General features: G+C 31.6%; 1 protein-coding gene across 1 annotated transcript; it reads right to left on the bottom strand.

Moving 5' to 3' along the window:
• Positions 1-1,224: 1,224 nt before the first annotated feature.
• Positions 1,225-17,726, bottom strand: LOC134686699 (uncharacterized). The gene is made up of 7 exons (XM_063546383.1): positions 17,550-17,726; positions 12,515-12,611; positions 10,844-10,920; positions 7,780-7,908; positions 6,806-6,896; positions 5,741-5,922; positions 1,225-4,065 (listed from the first exon to the last, which is right to left on the bottom strand). Exons 1-7 carry the CDS (start codon positions 17,658-17,660, stop codon positions 3,874-3,876), a joined length of 879 nt encoding a protein of 292 aa, XP_063402453.1. The 5' UTR covers positions 17,661-17,726; the 3' UTR covers positions 1,225-3,873.
• Between the last annotated feature and the right edge of the window lies 1 nt (position 17,727).

Raw genomic sequence — 17,727 nt, forward strand, 5'->3', positions numbered from 1 at the left:
TGATTTTACCCATCGGTGAAGAGCTTACAGTGACCTGTAGTTGTGTACATTCCATCAGTGAAGTGCTTACAGTGACCTGTAGTTGTTTGATTTTACCCATCGGTGAAGTGCTTACAGTGACCTGTAGTTGTTTACATTCCATCTGTGAAGTGCTTACAGTGACCTGTAGTTGTTTACATTCTTGTTCATTGAATAGTTGTCTAATCGACACCCATTTCACATTTTCTAATTTCTTTTATTTTAGGTCAAAATCTACCTTTCGATATGTTTAATGGGCAAATCTTTTAGGAATTTTTGGTCCTCAATGCTCTTCAACTTCGTAATTAATTTGGCCTTTTAAACTTTTTTTTGGTTTCAAGTGTCACTGATGAGTCTTTTGTAGACGAAACGCGTGACTGGCGTTAGTGTAAATAGTTATCAAAGGTACCAGGATAATAATTATTGTATCGATGATGAGTTTATTTATATTTGTCCATCTGTTTAAATTTTATTGAAATATACTGCGGGATTTAGAACATGCAGTTTCAGATAAACTAGAGGCTCTCAAGAGCCTGTATCACTCACCTGATTCTACTTGGGTTTTTGAAATCATATAAAAAAAATATAAAATTTGGCTTACAGTAACAACACAACCTCATAAGGAAAGGAACATTCAGGCTATGTTTGATTTCATTCAAAAGTCCCCCACTGGCGGCCATCTTGGATGATGGATCGGCTACAAAGTAACAACACTTCATCAGCACCTCATAAGGAACATTCATGCTATGATTGGTTTCATTCCATTCAGTGGTTCTCTAAAAGAAGTCATTTGTATGCATTTCCCATAGGGTCCTATGTTAGACTAAGTCTCCCACTGGTGGCCATCTTGAATGATTGATCAACTACAAAGTAACAACACTTGGTCAGCATCTCATAAGGAACATTCATGCCATGTTTGGTTTCATTCCATTCAGTGGTTCCTTTGAAGAAGTTCAAAATGTAAAAAGTTAACGACGACGACAACGACGATGGACGACGGACGCCAAGTGGTGAGAAAAGCTCACTTGGTCCTTCAGGCCAGGTGAGCTTAAAAAGGAGACAAACAGAACGAGGATGAGTTTTTTTTAACAACCTTGATTACCCTAAAGGGTCTTGCAAGGTGGTTGGTAACAAACAGAAGGGAAATAACATTACAAATATATACCACTCCCTATTGCTTACAATGATATAATACAAATGGAAATCTTGAATGAAAATTTTTTATCAACATGATAATTTGTTTTATTTTACATTACAGAATATGTATAAATGTTAAAAACATCAATAACACAATAAATATGAAGAAACTGATTAACATATCAACTAACATACAAATTTCATTTAAACCAAAGAATTTTTACTGGAAAATAAATTAAAATTTTAAACTGTGTAATAAACAGCAGGTGTTAAGAGTAACAAACTTAAAATTTGTCAACATTAAATTGTCTTGTATATTTCCATTTTTTTGTCTTTTTTCAATTAAATGTCGTAGTTAATAAATATCAGCAAACAATATGCTCTACTTTGATAGTGCAACTTTTTATGGAGTTTACCCTTCCATAACTCCTTTGTTCAATTGGACAAATCTCTTTTTAAACTACAAAATGGGATTCAAATATTTGATGTGACATTTGTTAGACATTATACATACATACTTATTTTTTAATTAGAATCTTTTATGTTAACACAGCATAAAGTAAAATTACAAAAATACTGAACTCTGAGGAAAATTCTAAATACATGTATTGCCAAAAAAAAATTAGAAGTTTGAGCCTGTGTTTGACTTTCTCAAATATTCTCACAATCGCAAAACTAACTTCCAGAATCATTAAATAATGTGACTAAAAAACAATGATATTTAATAAAGTTGAGACTAGACAAACAGAATAAAAGTAATTGCACTTTACAAATACTCTTAAACATTGACTTCTTTTAATACTACATGTATTTATCAATAGACAAAGAAAAGTAGACAGTAAAATTTTTGCCAAATTGATCTTAAATCTAATCGTATTTCATCATTCTGTACCTGATTTTGAGAATCATACATTGGATATATATACTTTATAAGAACACTGCATTTTTGTTTCAAAATATATGGTATCCTTTTCATGAAAAACACAGCAAGAAAATGACAGTTAATCTTCATGTTTTATTCTATATTTATAACAAGAAATTACAAACCACTTTTGCATAATAACAACCAAGAAAATAAACTGTCACTATTTCATTCTTAAACAAATCTAAATCAATTAGTAATTACAAGATGAAAATAATCTATAAACCATTTGACAGATTGTAGATATATAATTTTTTCAAGGATTCAAATGATTATTTCTTACATAATCTATGCCCAATTTGTTATAATAACCTAAGACAACTTTTTTCAACACAAGCTAAAGCTGCATTCTGATCAAACTGCCACTTTTTATTTTGAAATTAGTAAAAAAAAAAAAGAAACAAGCCTTCAATTTTAATGGAATGGTTTTCTCTTTGGATGTCACTTATAATAATTGCATGTGTAAAAATATCATTGGAAACATTTCTGATCATGATGAAAAAGAAACAGTTGAAAAACCAAATACTGTATGTAAATCTCATTCACTCATATTGATTTGCTCATCCCTTTAAACATGTTAAATCATAAAGAAACAGGCATATCTCCAGCCATTTTGAAAAGGAGTGTTCCAACTCATGGAACACCATGAAACATTCACATAATTAATAAAAGGGGGAAAAGAGGGGGGAAATGTGTTCAAATCCTTGAACATATCCCTTGGTTTGCAAAAGTAAAAAAACATTTTCAGTAGAAACAACATTCAGGATATGTTTGAATTTATACTGGGGATTCATTTATATTTGTGGGATACAAATTTCTTAAATTTCATTGCTACAGGTGAACGACACACTTAAATGTTCAATGATTTACTCTTTATTGCTTTACTTTTATCAAAACCGTGAAATCAATTATCCACAAAAATACCAAAAATACAATTTCTTCTTAATACCCCAAAAATTAATATACATTAAAATAAATCAATCCACAGTAAGCAAGATCAGGAAAACAAGACAATACTCTGTATACATCGTCATCAATCAGTGGAAAAATATTTTACAAAATAAAACAATGTTCAACAAGTTATCTGATTATAACTATCAGCAGCCTACTGTCTCTAAATATGAATTAGAAAATATCTAGAATAAAATATTTCAAGCAATCTTTTATTAAATTCTATTTGAGGTGGATTATAATGATCATTATGATTGTAGTCTTTGGATAAGTGTTGAAATACATGTAGTCTACACCTAAATCATGTCAGTTAACAGGTATAATTAACTAAATAGAGGTCTGTCTCATTGATCAAGAAAACCATGTAATCAGAACATCTACTACTAATTGGTGAGCAAATAACAAATTCTATCAGATGTAAGAAGATCATTAGGACTGAATTATTTTTCAAATAACTAAACACAGTTTTAAACCTTCACCTCAATCAAGAAGATATTTTCGTTAGAAATTCCAAAAAAAAAACCATTTCTAGGAATGACAACATTGTCATTTGATAGTATAATTATGTGTCAAAATTATGATAAAAAAAGATGTCTCTAGATTTTCCCTTTGAATTGGTTTTTTAAATGTTTGAATTTAGGCAACAGTAGTTTACCAATTATCAAATGTAATGGGACAATATAAGAATAAAAAAAAAACTTTCTATTATAGTAACATTTTAAAAGTCCTCAAATAAGATAACAAAACTTGTAACATTTAAGTCCTCTAATCAATTGATAATAACATGAGATCTAAATTTAAAATGATTCAATTCACTCCTTTAAATAAACTTTTCATTTATAATTTTATAGCACCATCTTTTCTACATCATAAATTTCTGTATGAAATGGAATTTGTATTTCAGACAAATCTTTGGTCATCTCACTACTACCCAGAACATTGTAGAATTTAGCAAGGGCCTCTTGTTTTTCTTCTTGAGATAAGCGGGATATAACACTGATTGAAGAAAAATGTCCAACAACAAAATCTCTATCGCCCTGAAAATAAATATTTGTATTTAAATTCAAATTTCAAATTAATTCAGAAACTATTTTTTTCTCCAAACTGAAAAATGGATTTAAAATAAACGTATTGTTCTTTTACTCACTACTTACACTTATAGTACAAAAAAAAAATCCCTAATGTCGCAAATCAGATAAAATCGTTGAAATTTCCCCCCATGCATGAATTTCATTTTTAAAATCAATAATATTAAAAACAAAACCAGATGCTCCGCAGGGCTCAGCTTTATACGACTGCGGAGGTCAAACCCTGAACAGTTGGGGCAAGTATGGACACAACATTTAAGCTTGATACAGCTCTGAACTTGGATTGTGATTAAATAGTTGACACAACATAGGTTTCTGACACAGAATGAATGTGGTCTAAGAACTTAAACTTAAAAACTTAAAAATTTTAAATTGGATATTTACCTATTATGGTCCAATATTAAAAATCTAAAAACATGGTTAGATTCAGCATATCATAGAACCCCAAGAATACAATTTTTGATGAAATCAAATAATGTTCAATTTTAGACCCTTTAGACCTCAATGTGAACCAATTTGTCAACTGGGCCCAAATATTAAAAATCTAAGTACATGGTTAGATTCAGCATGTTGAAGAACACCAAATATTCAATTTTGGTTGAAATCAAACAAAGTTTAATTTTTGACCCTTTGGACCTTAATGTAGACCAATTTGAAAACCTGACAATACTGTGCAATTGAATATTTCTTGCTATTGCGCAATATTGCGCAATTAGATATTTCTTGCTATTGCGCAATATTGCGCAATTAGATATTTCTTGCTATTGCGCAATACTGTGCAATTGAAGATTTCTTGCTATTGCACAATACTGTGCAATTGAAAATTTCTTGCTATTGCACAATACTGTGCAATTAAAGATTTCTTGCAATTGCTGAATACTGTGCAATTGAAAATGTCTTGCTACAGCACAATACATTGTACTTAATATAATAATTTTGGACCCGATTTGGACCAACTTGACAACTGGGCCTATAACCAAAAATCTAAGTACATATTTAGATTCAGCAGATCAAAGAATCCCAAGAATTCAATTTTTGTTAAAATCAAGCTAAGTTTAATTTTGGACCCTTTGGACCTTAATGTAGACCAATTTGAAAACAGGATCAAAAATTAAGAATCTGAATACACTGTTAGATTTGGCATATCAAAGAACTCCTATAAATCATCTTTAGAATGAAATCATTCAAATTTAAATTTTGGCCCCTTTAGGCCCCTAATTGGTTGTATGGCGGACAACGACATCGACGCCAACGTGATACCAATATACAACCAAAATTTTTCATTTTTTGCCGTCATTTTTAAAAAAGTAAGTCTTCCTGAAGATGTTTCATGTTTGAAATTTCAAAATCTTCAGGCCAGGTGAGATTAAAAGTTAATGAAGAGAAGTTTCCTTCTAAAAAGTAAAATCACAAAAATAATGAACTTAGAGGAAAATCAATTCGGAAAGTCCGTAAGCACATGGCAAAATCAAATAACAAAACGCATCAAAAATGAATGGACAAGAACTGTCATATTCCTGACTTGGTACAGGCATTTTCAAATGTAGAAAATGGTGGATTAAACCTGGTTCTATAGCGCTAACCTTCTCACTTTAATAACAGTCTAACTGGTTTTATAATCTACCTTCATTTGTATCCCAGGCAATAACTGATGATTTTTTAAAGTAAATCCAGAGAAACTTTCTATCACTTGTTTCCATTTATAAGTAACAGCCCTGGGGGTGTCTTCATCATAATACTGTGTTAAGATATCTTCCATAGGCTTCACCCACGGGATACTCCTGTCTTTATTGTTCCATAACATCACTGTAAAAATGGACATGTTAATATAACTAAATGAACCAACTAATGAAATATGGCATGTTTCACGTCTATTCTTCAAAAAATTGAAATAATAAATGCACACAATAAATTCTGAATTTACTTTAAATGGTACACTTAAATTAAGTGCACTCTAGGAAGCTTGTGTGATTTATTTGTTATCCTGTATAAATTTTTTTCCAATTCAGACTTTATGACTATATTTTGCTGTTTGGTGTGGGTCAAGGCTCTGTGTTGAAGGATGTACTTTGACCTATGATTGTTAACTTTTTACAAATTGTGACTTGGATGGAGAGTTCTCTGATTAGCACTGATACCACATCTTCTTATTTCTATATAATAATAAGTTTATATCAATTACAATGAATGTAAACACATCATTGGTTGATTTCATGATAAGTTTGCATAATATAAAAAAAATATAAATAGTGTTCTGACACGGCAAACAATGTTTTTTTCAAATTTTTATTACATTTCCATTTATATTGTTTTTCTTTGCGTTCTTTGCTTCAAATAACATTAAACAGTCGATTGCAAGTGTAAACTAGAGTACAATAGTCTAAAACATCATGCATATGTTTTAACACCTTTTAACCCTCTACAGCATGTTATAGTTCTACATATTGTAAAATAATTATCATTTGTTTGTTACCAATTTTCATGATTAAAAGTGAATCCCAAATTCATTAAATGTTCAACAAAGAAAACATTTTCAATAGACTTTTATGCAGATGTTGTCAACACCATGAAATCAAATATCCATAATAATACATTTTTTCTTCAATCAAAGTCATTTAGAGATAATTGATAATCACGAAAAATAAATGATCTACAGAAGAAAAATTGAGTTATTCCCCTTTGATCATACCAAACCGTCCTCCAGGTACCAGCACTCTGTACAGTTCTTGTAGATTTTCATGATTCGCAAACCAATGGAAACACTGTGCAGCAATAATTAACTGGAAATCAAATGTTTATCTTTTATCAAAACAGAAACTGTAGTGTACCTATTGAAACATGTAAACCCTCTGCATTTGTTAACACCTATGTTTAGTAGTTGTTTGTTGATGTGGTTCATAAGTGTTTCTCATTTCTCTTTTTTTTATATAGATTACAACGTTGAATATCCTGTTTGAATGGTTTTAAACCAGTTTTTGTTTGCCATGTATAGCTTACTGTTCAGTTTGAGCAAAGGCACCCTGTTGAAGGCTGTACTTCGGCCTACATTGGTTTACTTTTTACAAATTGTGACTTGGATGTAAAGTTGTCTCATTGGCACTCATACCACATCTTCTAATATCTATGAATAGTTTTTTTTATATGTTTTAATTCCTATCTTAATTGACTAGGATCACAAGTCTTCCTGAAGAAAGTCAGTGGTTCTCAACTTTTCACTAGGAAATCCAACTTTTCCAATCAATTAAATCTGGCTATATATAAACCATGAGTATAAGATAGATAGATACTTTTTTCATTGCAAGTGGCATTATATATGCAAACAAACAATCAATCATTCAATCAATCAAAATAAAATTATAAATGAAATAAAAAATAATTGAGTTATTCCCCTTTGACTACAAGATCACATGTGATTATTTATTTCAGATTATATGAATATTTAACTACTGTGGATTCATTTATTTTCGTGGGTATCAATTTTCCTGGTTTGAGGAAAATTCACATTTTGTGGATATTTAATTTCGTGGTTTTGGCAAAGTCTACACTCAATCCTTTAGAAAATTTGTTATTCGTTGAATATTTGAAATCGTGGTTCTCCTGTACCCACGAAATCCACAAAAATTGGTACCCAACGAATATTAATGAATCCACAGTACCACAAACCTTGACAGAGTTATTTGGTAAAGGTAAGGCATCAGCTGTACATGAAGCACAATCCACAAAACTTGGAACTTTATTCCTCAGCACTCCAAGGAAAGACTCAGATGGTTCTGAAGCTAAATATTTCACATCCTAGATAAAAGAAATGTGAAAATCTAATTTATGTCTGAACCATTTAATTGTATGGTTTTTACTAAGGTTTTTTGCATGTGACCCAAAACACTCATTTTTTAAGTCATGGCAAGTCAGCAGTCAGAAGATGAAATTCTATTTCTACAAGTATATAATTCATTATTAATAAATATAAGTCTCCATGACAAAAAAAGAGCATGTGAATAACATCAATTTTAGATAATTGTAACAATTAATGTATGTGATCAATTGATTAGACATCTTTCAATCTAAATGCAACTTTGGATTCACCAGTTTTGAAAATGTTGAGGGCAGACAGATTTTCATTAGTCTAGGACTCACTTGTTTTGCACGACGAGATATTATTTTCTATACATTTATTTATTTCATAATGATGGTCCAATTCATTCAGTAGTTAATTCTGTATTTTGTGGTAATGTATTTGTTCATTTCATATTTTTAAATAGATATTCTGCACAATTCGATTTATCACATAATTTGTACTTGCAATTTTGCAACAAGACAGGTGGCACATGTGAAGCAAGACCTGCTTATCCTTTCAAACCATTTAAGATCAAACCTGCTTTTTGTAGGGTTCTTGTGGCTCAGTCTTAAGTTTACTCCATGTAGTATTTTGTAAAATATTTTTTGAATTTCCCCATTTTAGGCCATGATATTTATATCAGTTTTTATCACTGATGATTTTCTATTATCTCTGTAAATTTTGTCTTTTTTCACTATTTTTTTATTTAATTCTTTTCATGCGTAAAGGCGCGGCAGTTCAAAATTACAGACTATGAAATATTCCATAGTTAGCAAGGTAAATGGGAAAACTGTTCCACAGAAGGTATGGAACATGATTACTGAGGGGGGATAAGACCTTTATAGGGACTCCGGAATCAGGTGTTTGTTAAGCTCAGGATTTCTGGATTGACCCTTTCGGGATTCAGGATTTCCTTTTTTCGAAATTCAGGACCTTGGAATTTCGTGTTTTGAAGCCCTGGAATTTCAGGATTTTGTGTTTTTAAGCCCTGGATTTCGGGATCAGGACTCCTCCTACTCTCCCTCATTACTGAAATGAAAATTGAAACTGGAAAATAAGTGTTGCTGGGATGCCTGCCAATGTTATGCAAAGACATGAAAAAAAGTGCTCTTGTATCAATTCTCAAAAACAAATATAGTTACCGCTATTCCTTTGCTTTTAGTGCATTGAACCTAAGTTGCCTTGATTTAAAAATTGATCAGTAACTCATCACAATAGATTTATTTACTAAATATCATCTCAATATATGAAGACATATAACGCTCTAACATGTTTAACCCCGCCACTTTATTTATGTATGTGCCTGTCCTAAGTCAGGAGCCTGTAAATTCAGTGGTTGTAGTTTGTTTATGTGTTACATATTTGTTTTTCATTCATTTTTTTACATAAATAAGGCCGTTAGTTTTCTCATTTGAATTGTTTTACATTGTCTTATTGAGGACTTTTATAGCTGACTATGCGGTATGGGCTTTGCTCATTGTTGAAGGCCATACAGTGACCTATAGTTGTTAATGTCTGTGACATTTTGGACTTTTGTGGATAGTTGTCTCATTGGCAATTACACCTACTATTTTATATATAGAAAAAAGCTCACAAAGCTGTTAATTTTTGGAAATTTTCAGAATCCAAAGCAAGTAATTTTTACAAAAATCAATAGAGCAGAACCAAATGAAAACTTGATCTGTAACAGAGGGATGAAAGATACTAGAGGGACAGTCAAACTCATTGATCAAAAATAAACTGACAACGCCATGGCTAAAAAAATAAAAAGACTGACAAATAATAGTACACAAGACACAACATAGAAAACTAAAATCTAAGCAACATGAACCCCTCCAAATTTGAAAAACTGGGGGTTATCTTAGGGGCTCCAGAAGGGTAAGCAGATCCTGTTCAACATGTGGCACCTGTCGTGTTGCTCATGTTATTACGAACTCACTAAATAGTCTTATTTGGTAGGTCACATAAGTGGTGAAAGGAGAAATGGATTGAAGTAATGACATAAGTAACATATCTGATACCATCTGTGAAACTGTTATTCCATAACAGTCAACTAACCAACTTGTGATGGTGTCTGTTAAATTTATGAAGGGATGATTTCAACTTCACCATTTGGAATTTTTGGTTTAATAGCTTCCTTGTGAGAAGCAAACCTCTATCAAGGAAATCATGATAGAATGCATGAGCCTGGGAATATTGTATAACTTGGGAGATATATACCCTGTATGCAGGTGCTCTGGAATGTTGCTACATAGAAATGGAAAGTTCACAATTGGGAAGCTTAAAACATCTCTTTTGTCATAAAGTTTTGGTTTCAAACGATCCTCATTGTCAATTTCTAGATGTAAGTCAAGGTATGAGGCCGCCTCAACTGTATCTGTTATATCCTTTATCTCTAGTTCGATGGGATAGATGCGTTTAACATAGTCACCAAATTTTGAATTATTTAGTGAGAGAACATCATCTATATAGCTGAAAGTAAAATAAAGTCAACTTATCATAGTAGACTTACAAATTAAAATAAGCTCATAATGTGAAGTCAATTAGAAAGTAGTCTGTATATCTATTCATTGCATTCATTCTAAATCTACAGTATTTATATATACAGGAAATAATATAGGTACTACATGTCACCATGTTACTTACTTGAGATATATATAATATAGGTACTACATGTCACCATGTTACTTACTTGAGATATATATAATATAGGTACTACATGTCACCATGTTACTTACTTGAGATATATATAATATAGGTACTATGTCACCATGTAACTTACTTGATATATACATGAAGTTATTTTCTCTGGTACTACATGTCACCATGTAACTTACTTGAGATATACATGAAGTTATTTTCTCTGGTACTACATGTCACCATGTAACTTACTTGAGATATACATGAAGTTATTTTCTCTGTAAATTTTCCTGTTCCTGCACCAAGTTCTAAAACATCATATTTGAGATCTGCAAATACATCCAAAACATTTCTTCATGCATGCATAAAACATGGGAATCAACTCTCTGCATATAAAAATTGGAAATCTTCTGGATAAACCTAATCTCCTGAATGGAAGAATTCAATCTCCCCTATTTGAAAAAAAAAATCCCCTTTTTATCTCCCAATAATCAATATTTGATAAATGAGTTGTTTGTCCTATCAGAATGTGACGAATCACAGTCCCTTCATCAACATAACATAATATATATATATTAAAAATCTCAAGCTATCAGAGTTGTTGTGTTAGCTAATCTTTTAAAATAACTTAAAATGTGAATGAACATAAATCAAGCTAATAGACATGTTGTGAGAACCAATCTATTACTAGTTTGATACTTCTAATTTGAATGATAACTTTTTCTCAACCATTCTTAAGCAACTTTCAAAAATGAAATGAAATATAAAGAAAAAACAAATTTCTACTGGGGAAATTAACCTCAAGGGTTGATTTTCCACATGGAAGTTTTTTAGGTTGACACAAGTTTATAAAAAAATGCAAAGGTTATTGTTCTAAGACCTATTTGCTTTTAAATATCAATTTAACTCAATCCTTTTAATGGTGTGTATACAATATCATAATTTAAAATAATAACAATACAGGACAGATTTGTCTTTGTTTTATTCTTTTATTAAAGGGAGATAATTCTATCTGGCAGATTATATACCTGATATAATTTTTTTTAATTTTTTTTTGAAAGGGGGACATAACTTTGCTCTCATTCTTGTTTGTCACAAGGATTTGAATAGTAAGACTTACTATATATACAAATCCTTGTCTACATGTATACAATTGCTGTTAAAGTAATATAACTTTTAAAAAACATTTACTGATTTTTTTCCCTTTTTTCCTATAAAAGTAGTTTAAATTTATCACTAGAGTGACTAGACTAAGTAATTTAATTTTATTGTAGCTTTAAATATGGCTAGAATAATGGGCCAGGGACTAATTATGTGCCTAAAATTATCAGAACCAACATCTGTGTTGATAGGATGACTGTGTTATGTCAGGTGATGACCTTGTACTGACTCTAGGATAATGACATAAAAATCACTTTTTTAAGTATCATACCTCAATTTCCTTTTAAAAAAACACTTCTTTATGCATCATTATATTAATAACCCCAACCAATTTCAACAACTCCAAAACAGTGAAATTTTATTACATAATTTGGGAGATGAACCCTTGAAATTTACAGGTAAAATACTCCCACTGCTGGGGAAAATTTGTTAAGAAAGTATCCGTTCATTATGTACATGATGCAAAGCCATTATTATAGCATTTTTTCAACTGAAATGCAGCTAAAAGATTACATCTAATGAATAAACCATCATCAATGACCATACTTCTTTAAAAAGAAGCAAAAAGTTCTTTTTTTTTTTCAATTTAATTAATGAAAGTATTATCTAAATGTACTTGTATATATATGTTTAAAATTTTGGTAAAAACTACAAAATGACTTGCTACTTTTAAATAAGCGATTTAAAATCATTTATTTCAATAAGTGCCCTGAGCCCCTGACTGTTTATATTTTCTTCTCAATTTAATTTGTAAAACCATACCTTTTCTGTTAAGGGGAGATAACTCTGACAATACATCTACTATATATCGTATAGCCTCGTCTGTATATGATGGTCTGTTTGAGTCATAATGATTGCCCTGCAATTATAAATTTATTTTCTAATCATTTTAATCATTCAGGCTGTTGCTTTTCTTGGATACATGTCTGTATGAAGTAAAAATACAAAATGTTTTTTCTAGTGATGTACCACAAATTCTAGTTAAGTTTTCAATTTTCTAAACCATCAAAATTAAAATGCATTTGGATTTTATTTTTATCCAGAGCATGCTTTACATTCAAACTTTTCCAGATAGGTTTGTTGGAACCAGGTGGTCAAAACAGTAAATGGAAAATTTACTCTGAGGTTGTTTAAACTGCTTGGAATTTAAACTTGGGATCATTTATTCCATATAGCATTTTCAACCCCACCATTGAAAACTGAAACCCCCTGTTGTAGACACTGGTACATGTAGATGAAATTTAGCATACATGTGATGAACTGGTTAAGTTTTAATTCATTTAATTACCATTTTTATTTGATAATTTGATTAAAATATCATTCATTTCAATTGCTTTTACAATTTACATTTCTTAAAGAAAAATAACTTAAAACAGGATAAAACAAAGGGAAGAAACCAAGTTATTTTTCAGCACACATAAATTTTTTATTACACAATGATCAGCAGTTAGCCAGAGGTAAACATCGTTGATTACCAGTATGTTTGACACCAAAGCTGTCAAGTGAAGCCATACAATTATACATGTACATGTTCTTTGATTAACAGATATAATTTAACGGCTGAAAATTTTCATTCATGAAATATTTTAAACACAGGATTTTTTTTCTCTTAAGCAGGAGGACAGGAGGAGACCCCTGACAACAGGATTATTGTCCTCCCGTTGGGAGATTCACATGTATGATTTAGTATTGCAGAGCTAGATCATCAACTAACAGGCTATCATTTCAACTTTGTTTTTAATTATGAAATTTGCATAATAACTTGTAATTGAAATTTTTCATATATTCCATGTTTATTCTGCTTCTACTTCTACTTCTACCATATAGTGACCGCCTTCAACAAATTGAAGATTATGTCACAGGAGGAAACTTACAACAAGACATAGATTGAAAAAATGTACAAGTTTTTTTTTAAAATACGAAAAATTAAAAAAATATAAAATGTTTTGTATAATAAAGTAAGATGTTGTAATTAATATTGATGCTTTGAGATTGAAGATTTGAAAGAGTCTACTGAAGTGCAATTTACAATGTTATCTGGTAGTTTGTTCCAGTCGGTAATAGTTCTTGGAAAATATGATTCTTTTCTGTACTGTGTTTTGCAGGATGGAATTTGGAAGCTGTTCGAATTAGAATGTCTTGTTTGTCTTTTTTGAGGAATTAATTTATTATTTTTAGGAATTGCAACCTTTTCGTGTTCAATTTTGTAAAGCATTACCAATCTGGAGTCTTTTCTTCTGTCAGAGAGACTGCGCCATTCAAGATGTTGTAACATGTTACCAACGCTTGAGGTGTTTCTGTATTTGTTGGTAACAAAACGGGCAGCCCTCCTTTGAACTTTTTCAATGCTATCTATGTCTTGTTGTAAGTATGGATCCCAAACAGAGCAAGCATACTCTAGTGATGGTCTTACTAGGGACTTATATGCTTGCTCTTTAATGGATGTTGAACTTATGTTCAGGTTCCTCCTTAGAAAGCCTAGTGTGCTATTAGCTTTCTTGCATATGTTGTTAATATGCACATCCCATTTAAGGTTGGAGCTATTGGTGACCCCCAGATATTTTGCTCTTGTTACATGTTCTAATGAATGATTGTGTAATGTGTAGTCAAATGTGATTGTTTTTTTATTTCTGGTGACTGAAATTACATTACACTTATCTGGGTGGAATGCCATTTTCCAAGTAGTTTCCCACGATGCAAGTTTGTCTAGATCTTTTTGTAATGTTAATGCATCGGAGTTTGATTTTATTGCCAAATAAACTATTGTGTCGTCTGCAAATAAACGTACTGTAGATGTTAGACCAGATGGAATGTCATTAATATAGTACAAGAAGAGACTTGGTCCAAGAACTGACCCCTGTGGAACCCCTGACTCAACTGCAACATACTCAGATTTTCCCCCCTCTAGAACTACTGCCTGTTTGTGATTGCTTAGAAAATTTTGTATCCAGTAATTTAATTCCCCCTGTATCCCGTAATGATGAAGCTTATTAGTTAAAAAAGAATGTGAAACCTTATCGAATGCTTTAGAAAAATCCATGACCAAAATATCTGTTTGTTTACCGTTTTCCATGTTTAGTGAGACATCGTCTATAAATTCCAGTAGTTGTGTTTCGCAGGATCGACCTCTGCGAAATCCATGCTGAAGGGGATATAAAATGTTGTGATTATCTGCATGGTTCATGATGTGTTTAACTACGATATGTTCTAAAAGTTTGCAACAAATACATGTAAGTGATATAGGACGGTAGTTTTCAGGGTTATATTTTTGGCCTTTTTTGCAAACAGGAGAGACATGGGCAGTTTTCCAGTCATCTGGAACAATGCCTGTTTTAATTGACTTCTCAAAGATAATAGTAAGTATGGGTGCAATTTCATGTGAAAGTTCTTTTAAAAATCTTGGTTTAATTTCATCGGGTCCTGCTGCTTTGTTCGGATTTAAGTTATGTAAGAGTTTTTGTATACCTTCTGTTTTAATTATTAATTTTGATATGGGTGGAAAAGGAGTATTCTGTGGCATATTACACTGTTTGACAAATTCTGTATGAGAAATATTAGATGCTGGTGTGAATACAGACTGGAATTGTGCATTAAGTGCCCCAGCTTTTTGTAGTGGATCAGTTAAGAGTTTGCCATCTTGTTTGATTTCAGTAATCCCACTATAATCAGTTTTTTTATGTTTAATGTAGGTCCAAAATTTTTTCATAGTGCCAAAATTTGTTTCATCTTGTGGTGGTAATATGATGCTTTCAATGTATTCCCAGTATGATTTTCGTATACTTTTTTGCACCTGGTGTTTGACCTCTTTGTATTTTTTAGCAATTGATGCATTCCCAGATTTTTTTGATTTTTTATAGAGTCTATCTCTTTTTCTAAAGTAATGAGCCGTTTTGTTTCCATTGTGACCCATGGGTGACTGTCCTTTATTTTTGCTGTTTTATGTGGGATGTGATCTTTCACTGCTTTTGTTATTGTTGTTTTAAAACAGTTCCACATTTCATTTACACAAAGATGTTGCTGATTTTCAGAGAGATGTTTGTATAAGGTGTTAATTTCTTGTTTAATTGTGCCCCAGTTTGCTTTTTTGTATAATGGAATTATTCTTGGCTTTTGTTTAAGTTTTGATGGAGCTACAGTGTTCTCCTTTTTTCACTAAGGTAAGGTGGGTGTTTTGAAAAACACACTTGCAACCGGGTGAGTTTTTTTAACATTTTTAACCGGGTTTATTTTTTTCTCAGTTTTACTGTGGGTGGGGTCACAAATAGAAGGATACGTATTGTATTCACATTTAATTGAATTGAACCATTCTTCTGCTATCACTGCTAGCTTTTCATTAAATAATTTGACAAATTATTTTTGTGAATCTCGGATAGCAGATCATAATGGCTTTTGCAGGACTCCCTCCTCCTACGAAGTCTGCTAATGCATGGCCTATCGAACCAAGTGTATGTCCTTTTCTACGCTTAAGTGCTGTATTTTTGGAACACAGAACAGTGTATCGATCCTTCTGTGACGATTATCCATTTAAAGTACTGTTCATATCTATTACCATCCCTCATTTAAAGAGAAACAAATGAACACATATTTGTTTCTGGTCTGTTTATCATTATGGACACTCTTTTAGAAAAGTTGTACCAAATAAAACGATTTCCCCCCTTTTAAGGTAATAAATCTAAGTTTTTCTTTTTCTTTTCTTCAACAGTAATATGACCCCTTGCCTGATGGACAGTTCATCATTTAAGGGATATCCTTAATTTTGGGATTGTTCCCAACCCTGTTTATCTTCCGGATTGCCTGTGTGCCTTTTATGTTGTTTTGATACTTTTTTTTCAATTTCAATTCAACTATCCGTTTGAGTTGACTTATATGGCTTAAAATTTTCCTTATCACCATCGTCATCTGCCTTTCCATTCCCCCGATTAATAAAAAAAAACATTGAAATTTCACGATCCGCCATTTTTGTCAATGAAAACAAACTGCGAGGCGCGATTAGTATTAAGATTTTAACGGTGCGGAACGGAAAAAATTTCCGGAATATGAAAAAAAAAAGCCGACCACCTCCTAAAATGGAAAGGTGGTCGGCTTTGAAAAGAAGGTGGTCGGCACACCCGGCTTAAATGCCGAATGGAAAACACTGAGCTATTGTAAATTCTACAAACACAATATCATGATCAGATAGGCCAGGGATAACTTCAACACGCTGTACTTGGTTTGGTAAGTTTGTAATTATCAGATCAAGAATATTGTCTTTACGTGTAGGGACATCAACAATTTGTGTGAGACATGTGTTTTATAATGTTTTGTGTGGTGCACAAAACACTACATGTACCTATTACAAAAAAGATAGAACATTTTCAATAGAATGTACTGTGCTATGCACAACGCTATCTATACAAAATACATTGTGTTAAAAGTGTTATGCACCACTCGACACTGAATAACCATAAAATTTATTAAAAATTTAAATCACAAGAAATTGTGCAAATTTCATAATTAAAATTAATTCCAAGTTGAAATAGTAGCTAGCCAATTCACTGTAAATTTCCATGCGGTTTTAAATACCATATGACACCAGTCGTTTATTAATTTAAAAATGAGTTTTATCAATTTGAAGGTCAGGTCCAATTTTTTTTCATTTGGTATACAGTTTTTGTTCCATCATGTGATCCACTAGCCCTGTTGTAAGGCACTGTTAGTGTTAGGCACATGAGTTCGTTTATAACTTGTTTCAGATATATCATGTATATTATGTGTAAGGGTAACCTTTTACATTAAAATAAAACGTATTGTGTAATACCTGGTTAAACCCAGTAGCTGCAACATTATGTACAGTATTCATTTGGAGCCAAATTTGTTTGGTAAAACTTAAGATAGGCTTCGACAAATTATGAAATGATTTCCAATGCATTATCCATTTTGGACTGTCACATGATCAACGTAAAATTCCATTCGGAAATCTCGGAATTTTCCTTTCG

The sequence above is a fragment of the Mytilus trossulus genome, chromosome 10, assembly GCF_036588685.1.
Source record: "Mytilus trossulus isolate FHL-02 chromosome 10, PNRI_Mtr1.1.1.hap1, whole genome shotgun sequence".
Taxonomy (NCBI): Eukaryota; Metazoa; Mollusca; class Bivalvia; order Mytilida; family Mytilidae; genus Mytilus; species Mytilus trossulus.